The sequence below is a fragment of the Tachypleus tridentatus genome, chromosome 13, assembly GCF_004210375.1.
Source record: "Tachypleus tridentatus isolate NWPU-2018 chromosome 13, ASM421037v1, whole genome shotgun sequence".
NCBI lineage: Eukaryota > Metazoa > Arthropoda > Merostomata > Xiphosura > Limulidae > Tachypleus > Tachypleus tridentatus.
Window position 1 is genome coordinate 232,952,315 of NC_134837.1, and position 17,841 is coordinate 232,970,155.

Sequence of the window (17,841 nt, forward strand, 5' to 3'; positions counted from 1 at the left end):
TATATCATTTAGACAAAATTATTTATCAGAAAAAAAATTAAAGGAATAAGGAAGAAGATAAAAATGCAGTTTAAAACTGTAGATGATTATAAGTTCTTACATCATAGATTAATTTCCTCTCTAGTAATTCCCTTTTGTGGTCTGTTGGAACATTTAAAGAGTCCCAAAACTAAAAAGGCTTTCATTGTATGATTATTCATGATGAATTATTTGTTTAAAGGTGTATCTTAATTCTGCAATTTAATACTTTAAACCCAAATAGATGCTACAAGCATCCAGCCAAAAATTCAGGTTCACTCATTGAAATGTAACAGCATCCAAAAACATTTAAATGCCTTTGACTGAAAACTAATCCAAACCATGTTATCCACCTTTTACATATAGATCAGAAAATTATAGGGTATGGTGATAATTATTGACATCATGTAAATAAATCCAGCAGAATGTGCAAAAAATTATGAGTTTAAAGAATTAATGTGAGTCAGATGTTCACATGCTCGTTCATCAAGTCAGCAATATGTTTGTCCAGTGTATGAACTACGACATGTTTTTTTACAAATTATACTGTAAATTATCCTTTCAGTGATGGATATAATGGAATTGTCTTGTTCTGAAAGACATGTTTTTTCTTTGGATAAATATTGTGCTGCTAACAATTGTTTTATTTGCATGTCTGAGTGCATGGAGTATTTTGTTGTTTTTATGTAAAGCTGCTGATACCATATCTTTGTTTTTGTCTGAACAATAATAGGTTAGTTCTTGAAAATAGATTTACTGATTTTATCTTTAGTAAGTACTGTGTAATTGTTTAGTATAATAGCTTTGATCTTCTTGTTTGTCTGATGGTATGTTAGTACAAGTGGAATATGATCTTTGTGTCCTTTTTCAGTAAGGTTGAAGATTTGTTCCTAGATGTATGAACTAGCTTTGGTGGCTGCATCATGAATAAGAGAATCAGGATAAACCTTTAGAGAAGAAAGCTTTTATGTCATTTATTTTTTACCTGTAATGATTATTGTTGCTGCATAGTTTGTGTGGACATAGAAATTGTAAGTGTGAAATTTTACATATTAGTTACTGTACAAGTGGGAAGGTTTTAAAGTAGGTCTGTGCATGAATATGTTTATAATGTATACTAGTGGCCATATTGTATGTTTGTGTAAATGTTAAAAAAGGACAGTGTTGTATCTGATATTTACCATATCAGTTGTAAAGAAGGTTTGAAAGAGGACACGTAGTGTAGAAAAGTTTCTAAATCTGATTATGGATTGGAAGAAATTTCTAGTATGTCATCACTGACAATACAACATAGGTACTGATCTTATATGTTGATGAGCATAAGACTTTGGATGTGACTAATGAAGAGAAAGGCAACCTATTTTTGTGTTCAAAGCAACCCTACAGTTTATTTGTTGTAGCTATTGTTAAATGTAAAGACATTAAGTACAGTTTCTGCTAAATGTAAGTATGTTTGTTTGCAATGGAGGGTCAGATACGTGTCTTTGGTGTAATAGCTGTTTAAAGCAATTAAACCTTTATTGTGTGAGTTAAGTGTTTACAATGATTTAATATCCATAGCAAAAAATGTATATATTGTTCCTTTAAAGTAAAATGCATGTTCTTAATTAAAGTTATGGTATGAGTGGTATCCTTATGTGTTAGTGAAATTGTGGCAAATGCAGATAAAGCTTTGCCAGAGTGACAAGATACCTGTTCTGTGGCAATTATGTGTTGAATGAATAGGTTGGCCCAGATATTATTTGTTTGTTTTGGGAGATAATGAACTTGTAAATGAACCGAGAACTTCCGTTTCCTATCTTTCCAAAATTATAATTTTTCTCTAAAACATGAATTCAGATAAGTAAGAGGTGTGGTGTTGCAAATGTAACACATACACAATGTATAAAAAGCAAACTTATTGTTTTAATTAGCACTAAAGAATAAATTAAAATATATTTTACAAGCAGAAAAATACATTTTAGCTATCTGTAATGGAAGTGTAGCCCAAACGTTAGCAATTAGTGCTGCCTTCCCTCTAGTTCAAAGTTAAGGATGGTGGCATATAGTATTAATAACATTGCCATGACTCAATTAATAATAATTAGAAACTAATTATAATTAGTTGGACATTTTAATTACATTAATCAATGTAATCATAATTTTGACTGATCGTTATACATAACACTGTTGAATGTTCATAGGTAATTGATTGATAAAGCTGATCACCAGATCTATTTACAGTTTTGGTAATTTTCTTCAATCACAGTTGATGAAGATGTACCCATTAAATGTTTCTAAAATTGAAGTTTTTCTTAAGGTAGCATATACCCTTTAATACTTTTGACTTTACAGTTGGGATAAATATGTGCATTATTAGTGTATCTATAGTGTGTACAAAAGTGGATAAATGATTTGGTTTTTATTAAATGACCATTAACAAGTTAACGTAGCATGTGTCATACTTGGAGCATACTCATTAGTGCCTTAATTTGACCTGAAATTAATTTTCTGAGTTTTTCTTAGTTCAGATTAATTCACATCCAGTCAAAGCCTGGACACATTTTCAAGAGTATTCAGTTATGTTTATAGAAGTTACCAGGAATATAATTTCTTTTTCATTTCTTTATTTTTATAATATTAGCCACAATAGTAATGTTACACAATATGTGCCAGAATATATCTTTGTACTTACTTCAATATATTTTTAAACAAAACAAACACAGTATAAAGATATTTTTCTGATAAAAAGGCCAAAATCTAGTTCACAGTATGTAAAGGGTATATGCTACCGTAATAATAAGACTTCTTTTATTGGTAACATAACCAATCTGCTTGTGCATATTACTATCAATCTCAATAGTCTGATCAAGCATTCTTTAGAAAATACCAATAAGCTTTATTTTTCCTCTTATTTCAATTCAAATAATATCATTTTTGTCTCAAGTTTTCAACTGATCTCTAAGAAACAAAATTACATCTTTCTTTGTTGTGTTAACATAATCTCTACTAAAGAACTAAGCCTTCTAAACTCAGATCTTTACAATTTTTATTTAACTTGTTTAAAACAAGTTGCATCTAACATGCTGACTGATGTGTAAATGTTAATTTTAGTAACACTCTATTACTACTATTTATATAAAAAAACTCATCTACTTACTCCCCAGTATTACCACATAATCTATTTTCCTCATTACAATCCTCAAAGTAATAAACAACAACAACAAGTTTTTTTCCCTTATAAGCTCCTAGCTACTAGGGTTGTGGACCATGGAAACCTGTCCTCCTGAGTGATGAATCATCCCACTCAATTGAGAGTAGGGCAGTGGCATTCTAAAGGTGTTAACAGCATATAATACTTCCTGCTACAGACTTGATGTACAATTCCAGATGCTGCCAAGTTTTGGTTGAAGCACTTTACCATGTCACAAATATGTACATCTCTGTTATTGCAGTTTACCCCTCAGGCTGATACTTCTTACTATTTTTTGGGTGTACATTTACAATGGATTTGGTGTTGGTTAGAGATGGTCCAGCTAAGTAAGTTCTTATGTGTGCTGGCTGGTATCCCTCCATCTGCTTCAAACAGTATAAGAAATGCCACCTAGTGTTGGACTATAGATGCACCCTAGGTTTTCAGTCCCTCTTATCTCATCTGCTGGATGTTGGTTCCTGGTGGATCTGGTTTTGGTTGCAACTTAACACAGCATGTTTTCCCACTTGTGTATGGTTAAACATACATAAATGTTTTTATTATTATTATTCTTTCCTACCATGGACATAACCATTGCTGTTTGGGATCAGAGATATCATCCTGATGAGGCTTTTCACTTTCCTACCATTTGTTGGACCTCAGTTCCTACAGGGAGGATCTATTTTGGTTGTGTTGGAAAAGCATGCAGATGAAGGCAGATTTGGTACAGATGGTCATCTTACTTACCAATTTTTGTTTCGAGGTAAAGAGGTAAATGAACCTCTTCCTATCACAGATCTGATGTGCCATTACAAATGTCATCTAGTTCTATTCATTTGTCTTGCATTTACTGTATTCCTTCATATTTTTCCACCTTTTATGTTTGTGACACTGTCATAAAAGAGTGAAGAGTTTACCTGGATCAAATGTGATGCAGTTTCCTACTAAGGTGTGATGTTTCCTCTTAGCTCTACGCCTCCCAGTCTCCCTGTGGGTTCTTCCTTAAGGAGGCTCTTTATTTCTCAGCCATCTACCAATTTAATGCAAGATTCTAGCTATTTTTGATAGGAAGTAAGATATCATATTGGAAGTTAGCATTTCCTGCACTGAAAATGTATTTCTGAGAGATACTCACCTTTATTCACATTTCCCACCCAGCCTCCCTACTACTGACGATATATGGTGTAGGTATTCTGTTCAGTTTTGAAATGATTAACAAGTGCAGATGCAAAGAGGGTGTTGGTTAAGATGTGAGTGGTGTCATTCTCCTATTGGAGGAGAGGTGTTGCATGATAATTTGCATGTGGATCTGCAGAAAAAGGAGGTGGAAGGCAAGTGGCAGGTATGGAGAATTTGCATCAGCAGAGGGCATTGCTAGTTGAAAACAGCTATTTTGTGAGAGGAAGTAAGTATCTTTCAGAAATACATTGTCAACACATGAAAATGCTAACTTTCATACATTTGAGTAAAACAGACCTATGAAAGGAATGAGTTGCCGATTTTGTGAATATCAAGTGGTTTCATGTCTATCCATGCCAGGTTTGTTTGGCAAAGTTCTTAAAAAAATTGATCTTAATCACAGTATCTTTTAGTCATTGAATAATTTATAAAGTATGAGAAAGTAAACTTTGAGAAATACATATTTGTTTTAAAAATATTTTTAAGCTTAAATCTGTGAGAGTTTAGTATAGTTTTTGTACAAATATATAATTAGAGCTAGTGCATTTTAATGTTACAAGTAATATCACACAATCAATTATATTGTATTATGTTTTTTTAATCAGTTCAGTGTATGTGTTCTGTTGGTAGCCATTTGGATAACTGTTATAAATTTAGCTTTTACTTAAACCTCATTAATTTTTTCCCTTTTTACTACTCATAGGATGAAGACAACAATAAAACCTGTACGAATACCTCTAATCAAACTTTAAGCTTTGATAAACCAGAAGATGTCAATGAATTCACAAGTGCTGCATTTGGAGACCTGGAACATGCAAGCAATCTGAAAGATGTTACATCTATACAAAGTCTGAGAGACAGCTCTGAAACCTCAGGTATAAGTTCAGGATTACCAGAAGATACAGAAAGTGCAGAATTAACTGCAGTGGAGAACACAAATGAGGATGAATCAAAGCCTGAAGTAGAATTTCAGTCACAGAAATATGCAGAAGGAACAGAATTATCAGATACAGAATTACAAAAAACTGAAAATATGCCAGACTTTGATACACATTCTATTGATAAGATCATGTTTGAATGCAGTAGTGCAGCTCAGCAGATAAAAAACACTATTTGCCAAGTTCTTAAATCTCGTGATGAGCAACCTAATCAAGAAGGTCACTATTCGAAACTAGAGGAAAATATCAAAATAAAGATTTCTGACTTAGAACAAGTGATCAAAAGGAATTCAGACTGTGACAAAACTTCAACTTGTAATAACACAAGACTGTCAGAAGTACCTCCTACTTTAAACACATCAGACTCTTCAGATCAAACTAACAATGATCAAAAAACTGAAAAGATTGAAAAAAAGTCTGTACTTTCAAAGTCAGAAAATAAGAAGGAAAAGAATATATCAAAAAATGAATCTTTCAAACAGATAATAGTAGATGATAGTTTAACAACTAATACAACATGTAGTACTAGTATACCTTCATCTACTGAAAGAGACATGTACATCTGTTCAAGAGAAGGTAGCCCTTCATCTTTGAGTGATCCTTCTGATGATTCTCAAGGCCAGGTAATATTTATTTTAATTTTCCTAAAACCAAGAGTTACTTGTAGAACTGTGATAAGTACACTTAATTAAAACACATATCAGAATGTATTTTATAAGAAAATAATATGTAGGACATAAAAAGATTGCAGTAAAAAAAGATTAAAAAATACATCAAACTTATTCTAATCATTTACCCTACAGATACTTCAAAAACTAATTCAAAAAAAAAGAAAAAAGGGGTTTCATGATTATGAAACTATCAAACTTAACCTTCGGGTTTACCACTCCCAAGAAACCATTGAACCTTCGATTATAATTATATCTTTCCAACTTAAAAAAAAAAAAACTTACTGCAGAAATTTTGATATGCTCAAGAAAAATGGGTATAATCGTTGTCAGTGAACTGTTTTTTATTATTATTATTCTTTTTTTCAACATTTTTGTTTTATGCCTTTATCAAGAGATGAAAACAGTGAGAACTCTGGTACAATTTTTAAGTGTTGTTTCAGCGTCTCCATACGTTTTTTAAACTGGCATTATTTGGTAGTGATATCAAATAATTAAAACACATTTTATTATTGTATAGTTTTAGAAGTTATAAATCAATATTATTTAATTATAGGTGAAAAGTATTATGTAAGTGCAAGTTTTTTGATGATAATAATTCCATTCTTTGCTTTTATTGGTTTTTTAGGATTTTTTTTATTGTTTGTTTGATGGATAGTTCTTTTGTGCATGTCATTTCTTAAAATCTACATGATGGAAAGAACAGTTATGGTGAAGAGAGAGTCAGTATTAACATGTGGTGTTTTATTGGTGTTTCTTTACAGTTTTCTTCTTGATTTATTTGATTCAGATTTATTTACTATACTGATGTATTTTGGTTTATGAAGACATCCTTCTATTTCTCCAATGTTTATCACCAGTATTACATTTAAGTTATTAAACAATATTTTAAATTGGCATTTCTAACCTGCCCCAATATCTTTTGCATAACAAGTGTTTGTATCATGCAATGTTGGTGTGAAAGGCACTTCAAGTGTTATACAAAGTTTTTGTACGTGGTGTCCCAAAGTGCATATATCAAAAAGAAAGTTGAATAACATTTGTGATATTTGAGATAACAACAAAATTCAAAACAAAATATCTTCTGAAGGCTTGTAAGTGTTATTTAACTGATAAACTTCTGTGTTTTCAATTATTAGCTATAACCAATCTAATTCTGTATTCAAACTCCAAGAACACGTTTTTTCAACACTACGATATAGATGGGTAAGATGGATCGTGGAGAGTACAAAGTTTTAGATTCTCAGGATCCCTTGGTTTGTTATCTCAGGCTTTTGTTTTATAAAAGCTTAAAAGAGTAAACTTGGGAGAACGCTTCAAAAGTTGACATTTTACTCAAAAATCGTTTTAGTTTTGAAATCTGTAGTAAAGCACATTCATAAATAACAATAGTAATTAACTTTAGTAAAACTTATGATCCTTCAGAAGATGTTTTTGTTTTTCAACTTTATTTTTGGTTTATTCATTTTGGGACACCTTGTATTATTCTGATTGATTTGATGTGTTAATTGCTTTTTATCTGAGATTATCACCATATTTTGGATGAGTGGAATATCCATTGTTGTTTTGGCATTTGTCATTTTTCTTGCTGAAGTGCTTTTGTTTTTGAGGTTAGATGTGTTTTATATAGGTTATCTTTTATTTATTTTAAATGTTGCTCTTTACTCATCTATGTCTGAAGACAAAGGTATATTTTCATGGGAAGAAATATTAAGTTAGCCAATGTCAGTCTGAACACTATTCAAACAGAGCTAAATTATATACTGTCTAACCACTGTTGGTTTTTTATAGTTGGAGGTAATTTCTGTAAACAAAAGAAGAAAGTATGAATAAAGGAATAATGTGGCTTCTGTATTTGTGCATACACTTGAAACAAATGCTCTTCAATACATGGGCAAACACAACAAGCCTTACACCAGTGGTATGGTATTGATACATTAATAATACTTTTGAAATAAAGGTGGACCTTTCATAAATGCTCAGTTTATAGGGTTTTTATTTGATTTCTATCAAGACTTCTTGAACCCACATGTTTTTCTAGCATAATGAATAATATTTTTGATATATGGAACTACAGATTTGAAAACCTTAAAATATTTCATTCTTTTACTGATGCATTTCACCCTTTAAATAAGTTCACTTTGTAACATGCAGAAATGAAGATATCACCTTTTTAATTTTTAGAAATTCTATGCCACAAAAGATATGTAAAAAAACATGTCTTTTTCTTCTGAGTAAACCAGCATATAATTTCAACCTCAAAAAGTACTGTGATAGATGAGCTAAAGAGAATGCACTGGAACTGTTCCATGAAAAACAGATATCTAGAACAACCTTTTTGAAACACTTGAATTAATATAAACAAAACACGTATTTAAACAAAATAAAACTCATATTATCAAAATTACTTTAACTAATTTATTCATCAATAGCCCAATCACAACAAGAATAAAAATGCCATTGAATAATCCAATCTGCCAATCAGAATAATACAAAAGACTGACAGAACACTTATAAAACTTAAAATACACATGCATTTCACACCAATATTATGATAATGAGCAGAGCTTCTTTTACTGAAGAATTAATGTTGCATAGATCCAAATTAAAAATTTAGTTTATCAACTTAAATGTAATATTTATATGGATTTCTACCTTGGAAAAACAGAGATTCTTGGAAACATGCACAAAAATATCAGAATACTATAAAAGTTTGAAAAACTCAAATGTTGCCCAAGAGTATATTTTTTTAAACAAAACATAGATCACTTCAGAATAGCTTTTCCATTTACTGCAGGAAATTTTTTTTACAATGAAAGATTTTAAAGAAAGAAAATACACGAAATATGTCAAAGAAAAAAGATACTAAAATTAATATGAAGTGAATTAAAGGTATTTCTGGTGTATTCTTATTTTATTTTTAATTATTGTTTTCTCTATTCTTACCCTCCCCCTCTTGTACGTCTTTCCTCACTGTTTTGTTTTCATGTATTTACATTGTTTATGCAAAAATATATTTAACTACATTGTTTAACATTTTAGCCCTCTGTACATGCATCTAACATGGAATGTATGCAAAAAGAACATAATTTGGTAAATGATACAGTACATTGTAGTATTTATCTCTGTTATGGCCTTTTGGTAAAGTTGTAGAATCAGGTCATTGACAAAAAAAAAGTAAATAAATAAAATTATTTTCAAAATACAAAAAATGTTGTACATGTTTCTTTTAGTTATGTATCAGATAATTTTGTGTCTATATTACTGTAGCAGGCAGTTGAATAATTTCAGTAGTCAAGGAAGGTGAACCATCTGTTGCATCTGTCCTATTGTACTGGGAAATTGTATGATGAGTTAAAGCAGTAAAAATATTTGAATGTTTTATTAAGTATAAAAACAACAAAAATTGAATGAGTAGCTTCAATAATAAAGCATCTTTTTATATTACCAGAAGACTGTATAAATCAGTAGCCATCATATTTTTCATTTGATAATAACTAATGAATGTTTCTGTATGAACATACAGTTTTTAACTTCAAATTAAGGAACAAATTGTACATAAATTATTTCTATATGATGTATGTTTATTTTATAGGAGAAAACTCAGAAGCAATCCACAAAAACAGTATCAAAAACTCAGAAAGGGGAGTCCACTATCAAAAGAAAAGGAGAGAAAACTGTTGGTGTGTTTCTATGTTATTGTTTAGATTTAGATTATTGTGTATACAATAATAATTCAGTTCAATCTTGCAAGCCATTAACCCTGTAACTTTGGGTATCATTTACTGAGTATGAAACAAAGTTTAAGTGTCTGACATTCAAAATTTTATTGAACTTTTTGTTTGTTATTGCATAAACTCTTGACTAATATTCCATAATTTAATAGTATATAAATTTTAAATTCTTAATTCTATGAAGCAATATTTTAAAACATCCTGAATTTTCCCTGATATGACATATGTTGTACATTGTCTCTGGGCTTCTCTGTTTTATCCACCACCCTACAAAAAGTGTGAAACTTAATGTAAACCACTCACTATAAAATTGTCATTGCTCAGACAAACCTCAATATTAATAGCCTTCAATTTTGTTTGGTTACAAAGCTATCATAGAAAATCAGACCTCTCCTGTCACATCCTCCTTTTTAGGATTTGTTAATAGTTCTGTCTTACATTTAATTATATATTACACATAACCAGTGAAAGTTAAGGCTTTCGTCTATCAAATGGCATTGTATAATGTTGAATTCTGCACAAAACATCATCAGTATTACTCAGAGTACAGCCATTGTTGCCATGAGAAAATTAACAACTGCTTGGATGAATTTGTAATGGCTCTTACTGCACAGTTAGAAGTGCAGAAGAATTTTGAGACTTAGGAGAAGTTATCTACTTAATGTTAGTTATTACTCTGTATTTTTTGGTGCATTATTTAGTGCATTATTACCAATAGTATAAAAACAATTAGGGTTAAATGTCCTCAACAATTGACAGCAAGAAAAAAGAAGATTGGGTAAGTACTTTATTTGTTGTTCTTCATGTTACTTCTGTATTTATTATAATAAAAGTATGCAAAATTTTAAAAATAGGGATCTTTTTAGTTTATTTAAGATAGATTAGATAAAATAAATACAAATAAAAATATTTCATGAGGCATGCACAGGACCAGCTCATAGTAGCTCGTGGGTATTGTAATTTGATAGCATAACATTCCTTAAGTTACTTACAACTTTTAATGGTACATATAGTAGTTAGACATGGTTCAAAGGCAAAAAAAACAATAACATTTAATTATGAATTATTGTATACTGTTACAACTTTAAGCTACTTAGAATAAATGAATGCAATCTCATGTTACAATTTGAAGTCATTCTAGAAAGGAAAAAAGGGTAATTTAGATTTTGCTTTTGTAGTTAAAAGGTCAGACAAATTGACAGATCCTGTATGGAGATATGGTAGAGAAAATAAAGCTTTACTGAAAAAAACAAAAAAACATTTGAAATGTATTTAGGAGATTTTAAGGATTACACAAAGGAAATTTGAGACTTTTGAGGTGAGCAAAAGTATTTATTCTTAACAAGAAAAATTACTTTGCACACAGACTATTCACAAATAATATATTAATGGATAAATCTTTAGTTTATTAAAAATACTTCACTAAAAGTATTATTTTTTTGTATGTGAAAAACATAATGTTAACCGAAAGATTGCCAAATTTTGTGAAGATACACACTGTATTAAAAATTAGTTAAAATATTAAATCTATAAAGACTTTAAACAAGTACAAAGAGGTTATGTAGTTGGTCAAATTGGCCAAGCCCATGTTGAGAGGGTTCATGCTTTTTTCTGATATAGTACATTACTTCCTCTCACATCAGTAGCTATTCTCATTCAGTGCTTCCCTCTTTATGCAAAGGAAATCTTCACATGTTACAAGCCTTGAGCTCTCGCATATCTCATAATCAGCATGGTTCAACTGCACCTTGCATGGAAATCATCATGTAACAATCCTCCATCAATAGGAGTGTGATATATCCTCGAGGTGCTTGTGACTTCCTCAATTCAATTCTGCCACACCATCACATTTGTTGTGTCAGCATGTTTTTACTGTTTTTCAATCATGTTTTTTAAAATTAATTCCAAAGTGAAAAATTTCTTTTCATTTTTTTTTCCTAAAGTTTGAGAACTTCAATATAAATATTTTTCACCGTTTTCTTTTTCTTTTTAATTCTAACACTGTGGTGTTTGATAATTCATTCTTAATGAATTCTGAAATCCAAGTTGCCACTTAGGATGTAATACATTCTACCAGCATACTTATACAGGCTACAGGTGGTGTAACTCAGCTATGGAATTATCAGCTCTCATCTGCCATGAGATTGATCATTATGTGGTCAAACCACTTATTCTGATATTGTCCATTTTCCTCCTGAACCTGTTCATATCAACAAGGAATTTTACATACTATTTCCTCCACCTGGTTTTACCATGTCTTCCTTTGTCCCAACTATGGACCTCTCAGTGTGGATTCCTGTATGTGGTGAGGGGACTTCCCAGGGAAGGTTCTGTTCTATCTGGTTACCTTCTCTGGGATCTAAACATCCACCCACGTGTTTGCCGTGCGTGGCGACCCGTGAAGGGGAGGAGAGGATCCTGGTGGTTGAGGGGTCCAACCCTAACACACCACTTTGGCCTTGAATTCCTGTAGACGGGCGGCCTTTGGGTGGCCCCCCTTGGGTCAATCGGCTGGTCCACTTGGGCTAGAGTCAACCAAGTACCAGTGTTGGAAGTTCTCAACGGGTGTTGTGGACATTGTCCCTGATGCTGGTGTTTGGGTATAGTGCTCACAAAACCCTGGCGTTGCTGCATTGTCCTTGCATGACTTTGTAGTGCTTTTCCTTGTAGGGCTCCATGATGGGTGGGGTCAGTGGGTACTGAAATTTTTTCTTTTCCTATGGATCCTCTAAAAAATTTAAATAAAATTGTAAAAAAACAGTCAATGAGTAAGCGACCACGTCTTGAATACTCAGAACAGCAATCTTCAACCTCAGTAACACACGTACCTCATTTTCTTATATTACATTCTCTTTCGGAAAAACTTTAGGGCAAATGTCCCCTTTTTTATTCAAAAGGACTAGAGGGACTTGCTGGCTCTCCAAAGTCAGTAAAGAAACTACGATCTGGTGACATATTGGTTGAAACATCCACATCCCAACACAGTGAACTCCTCTTGAATTCAAAGGCAATTGGGGTTATACCTATTGAGGTTACACCCCATGCTACCTTGAATTCTTCACGAGGAATTATTGTTGAAAGGGATTTGAAGAACGTTCCCGAGTCAGAGATTCTCGCTGGTCTCTCCACTCAAGGAGTTTCTGCAGTGAGGCGCATCTCCACTCGCAAAGATGGAGGTACACTGCCAACAAATACCCTCGTTTTAACATTTACTTCACCACATGCACCTGCCACCATCAAGGCAGGTTATCTCATTTGCAGGGTTCGGCCATACATACCAAACCCTCTTCGATGTTTCCAATGTCAGAGATTCGGCCACTCAAAGACATCTTGTCGTGGTTCCCTGACATGTGCTCGTTGTGGAGGCAAGGACCACGATGCCTATGACTGTGACATGAACCCACATTGCGTAAACTGCAATGGTTCTCACCCCTCTTACTTTCATTCTTGCCCAAAATGGTTGGAGGAAAAAGAGGTGCAGCGTTTGAAAACGACACATAACATTAGTTATCCTGAGGCTCGGAAATTGCTGTCCACAACTCCATCTCGGACATATGTTGCTGCACTTCATTCCACAACTACAGTGGGAGTGCAGACAGATCTCTCTGTGCCTCCAAGAGAATCGTTTTCAAAACAAATGAAAAGCCTTTTGACCTCCGTGGTTAAAAAGGTTGATGAATCGACTTCCACACCCATTTCTGTTCCTCCCATACCTTCCAACAAACCTCAAGATCCACGTCCTTCAGTTTCAAATACAGGCATTTCTTCTGATGCATCTTTTTCTCACACCACAAGAGACAAAACAATTATTCATTCGCGTCCTCAGTCACTGGATTTCCCTTCCAATAACAAAAACCTGCCCACCCAACTCAGAGCAGGATCCATGGAGGTTGATAGACCTCCTTCGACTAAAGACAGTAAAGAAAAAAGACGTGGTCGTAAACCGAAGGGTTCTCCAGCCACTTCACCTACCCGCTCTTAAAATGGCCACCTTGATACAATGGAACTGTCGAGGTTTACGCTCTAATCTGGATGATATCAAAACGCTGATTGCTTCCTACCATCCTGTTTGTCTTTCTTTACAAGAAACATTTCTCAAAACTGCTGATACTGTCTCCATTCGGCAGTTTTCTCTGTACAGAAATGACAGGTTGTGTGATGGTCGAGTACATGGAGGGGTGGCACTGTTGGTTGATCAACACGTGCCCACCCTGTCTTTGTCACTCAACACACCCTTGGAGGCTGTAGCCATCTGTGTTTCCTTGGGTCATACCATCACTGTTTGTTCTCTGTACCTGTCCCCATGGAGAGACATATGATCAATCAGATCTTGATGCTCTCGTTGAACAGTTGCCATCTCCATTTCTAATCCTAGGGGATTTTAATGGACATCATCCCCTCTGGGGAAGTGCTATTATTGATGGGAGGGGCCGATCTGTAGAGCGGATGCTCTCTGATCACAATCTTTCTCCTTTTCAATACTGGTTCTTCCACTTACTTTCATGCACCTAGCCAGTCCTTTACCGCTATTGATCTCTCAGTTTGCTCCCCTTCATTATTCTCCCATTTTTCACGGAGGGTTGACAGTAATCCACTAGGCAGTGATCATTTTCTGATCCTTTTAAGAAAGACTGGCCGTGGTCGATGCCACCCTACCCGCGTGCCCCGGTGGAAGCTGGATCAGGCAGACTGGTCCACTTTCACTGCTCTCGCAGAACTTGATCCTGCCATTGTAAATCAGCCATCAATAGACGATGGTGTAGCAACGGTAACTGACTGTATTACACATGCAGCTGCTCAGTGTATTCCTAAAACCTTGACATGTTTTCCACAATATCCTCGTCCGTGGTGGAATCCTGCTTGCCACTTAGCACAGAAGCCTCAAAAGCGGGCCTGGGATACTTTTCATAAATATCCCACACTTTCAAACCGGGTTGCTTTCCAACGGGCCCATGCACATGCTAGGTGGGTAAGACGTCAAAGCCAGAAGGAATCTTGGATTAAGTTCACAACCAGCATATCTTCTACCATCAGTTCCAAGATCATATGGGACAGGATTTGAAATGTTAATGGGCACTACAATTCTGTCCCCCTCTCGATCTTACTCTCTGATGGTCAGGAGGCGACTGATGTTCGGAACATCGCTAACACTCTAGGTGAAAGCTTTTGCCGGGTATCTAGCACTTCTGCTTGTTCCTCCACCTTCCTGGCCATCAAGACTCGGGCAGAGCGATCACCTCTTTCCTTCGAACTGACTGTTTCTTTGACTATAATTGTCCCTTTACCCTGGTGGAACTAAAATGGCCCTTCATCGGTCTGCCAGTACGCCTGTTGGACCTGATGATATTCATTATGACATGCTGCACCATCTATCTCCTGCTTCTCTTGATGTCCTTCTGATTGTTTTCAACCGATCTGGCAGGAGAATGTTTTACTGATGCCTGGGGCCAGGCTATTATTTTACCTTTCTCTAAGCCAGGGAAAGATCCCAAGATTCCTTCAAACTACCATCCAAATGCTTTGACGAGCTGTCTCTGTAAGACATTAGAAAGGATGGTTAATGCTCGTCTTGTTTGGTTGCTTGAATCAAACAACCTCCTCTCGCCCACCCAGTGTGGGTTCCGTCCACAGCACTCCACCACAGACCACCTAATTCGTCTTGAAACATCTATCAGAGAAGCATTTCTCAACCGCCATCATCTTGTATCAATATTCTTTGACATAGAGAAGGCTTATGACACAACATGGAGGTATGGCGTTTTGCGAAACCTCCATACATATGGGTTACGTGGCCATCTACCCATGTTTATTAAAAATTTTTAATCGACAGGAGATTCCAAGTTCGTGTGGGTTCGACACTTTCCCGTTCTTTTGTACAGGAACTTGGAGTCCCTCAAGGCTGTGTATTGAGTGTTACACTCTTCAATATAAAGATAGATGCCATCACTGAACAACTCTCTCTCACTGTTGCGAATGGGCTGTATGTCGACGACTTTCACATCTCATGTCAGTCGTCAAACACGAGATATATTGAGCGGCAACTACAAACCCCCCTCATTTGAGTACAGAAGTGGACTCTGGCGAACGGCTTTAATTTCTCTCTCTCCAGAACTGTATGCATGCACTTTTGCCGTCGATGGGGTATTCACCCTGATCCTGAACTTCATATCGGTGACGTTTTGCTGCCAGTGGTCCCGGAGACTAAGTTCTTGGGGCTTATCTTTGATCGTAAACTGACCTTTATACCACACTTAAAGCAGCTTCGGGTCAAATGCACAAGAGCACTGGACATCCTCCGTGTTCTCTCTTCTACCAGTTGGGGGGCAGATCGCTGTTCAATGTTAAAGGTATATCGTGCTCTTATTAGATCGAAACTCGATTATGGATCAATGGTCTATGGCTCTGCCAGACCCTTGGCCTTAAAGATGCTGAACCCCATTCATCACCAAGGACTTCGACTCTGCACTGGGGCTTTCTGTACCTCTCCAGTTCAAAGTATATACATTGAATCTCATGAACCTTCTCTACACCTTCGCCGTTTGCAACTATCTTTACAATATACTTCGAAACTTCATTCCTTACCAAAGCATCCCACCTGGAAATGTGTTTTCCTTCCTCGGTGGGCTGTACTTTTTCAGAACAGACGATCTGTCATTGCTCCATTTGGCCTTCGCATCCAGGTGCATTTGGATGAATTGGGTCTGTTTTTGGATAACATTGCAGATTCCACAGGTTGGCCCATCCCACCATGGCTTATTACAGTTCCCAAATGTGACCTTTCTTTCAGTCACCTAAAAAAGGCAGATACTCCAGATTGGAAGTACCATCTTTTATTCAATGAATATCTTTCAAACAATCATTCAGTTCCCATTTATACAGATGGTTCCAAATCAGGTTACTCAGTGGGCTCTGCTATGGTTTGCTATGGGTCAGTAGTTGCGCACAGAATCCCTTCTACAGCTTCTGTGTTCACTGCTGAACTGTATGCCATATCTCTTGCCCTGGATCATATTGCAGCTGAGCAGTACTCCAACTGCACTATTTATACTGATTTGCTTAGTTCTATACTTGCCTTGGAACTGCTACACATTAGCTCACATCCTATTCTCGCTGATATTCAAAACCGACTGGCCCATTTCTCATTAGCAGCTACTTCAATCCAGTTTTTCTGGATACCAGGCCATGTTGGTATTCGAGGGAATGAACTTGCAGACATGGCAGCTAAATATGTCTGCTTCAGCACCATCACTCCTATGCCTATTCCGTACATGGACTATGGTGTTGTCTTCAAGGCTCGGCTCCATGCCAGCTGGCAGTCCACTTGGAGTGAGCAACGCGACAACAAACTTTTTCAAATCAAACCCAAAATTGGACTTTGGCCATCTAGCTTCCGTAAAGTTCGGAAGGAGGAACTTGTTCTCACTAGGCTACGCATTGGTCACAGTTTTTTAACTCATCATTTTCTTTTATCTGGAACTGATGCACCAATGTGTAGTTTGTGTAACACTCAAATCACTATCAACCACGTTTTACTTTCTTGCCATCGTTACAATTCTCAACGACGACAATATTTTAAACATATTTTTTCCCAGGGTCAGTCTGTAACATTGGACAGAGTTATTGGTGATGGTGACTCTGTCCACCTTGATAATGTTTTTAATTTTTAATGGCCATTAATCTTTTTAATCTCATTTAAGTGTTGCATATTTATTCATTACACCTTTTTAATTGTGGTTCCTTTTTTACAGTTTTAATCTCTCTCCTTCAATTTGACATTGGACAATGGCCAGAACATTAAATAACTCAACACCAGGACTGGAAAGGCCAACTTCAGGTGACTAACGCTACTGTTTGAACTATCCGCTTGAACTACTCGCTAGTCGCCCTGGCGAAGTTGTTATTATACTTTTGCTGCATATCATTTCACACTTTTACTACTTAACTTTTTAGTACTGGCCATATTGACTCATAACCCGGAACCAGGACTGGAAAGACCAACTTGAAGTGACTGATGGTGGTTTCTATACTTACCTGTTAGTCTTCCTGGCGGGTTATGATCATTACCATTCTGCTACAGGTAGTTCTTTACAACTTTGTTGACTGGATGTCAACATTGGTTTTTACGCCATTTT

General features: G+C 35.2%; 2 protein-coding genes across 2 annotated transcripts in view; both read left to right on the forward strand.

Annotated features, from left to right (window-relative positions):
- Window positions 1-17,841, forward strand: part of RpL24 (ribosomal protein L24) — a 399,722-nt gene that overhangs the window by 250,386 nt on the left and 131,495 nt on the right. The window lies entirely within an intron of this gene.
- The window catches only part of LOC143240266 (uncharacterized), a 50,785-nt gene that overhangs the window by 7,693 nt on the left and 25,251 nt on the right, over window positions 1-17,841 (forward strand). Inside the window, exons 2-3 of the mRNA XM_076482437.1 lie at window positions 5,073-5,930; window positions 9,571-9,658. Coding sequence (XP_076338552.1) covers window positions 5,073-5,930; window positions 9,571-9,658 — 946 coding nt within the window. The remainder of the gene's footprint in view (window positions 1-5,072; window positions 5,931-9,570; window positions 9,659-17,841) is intronic.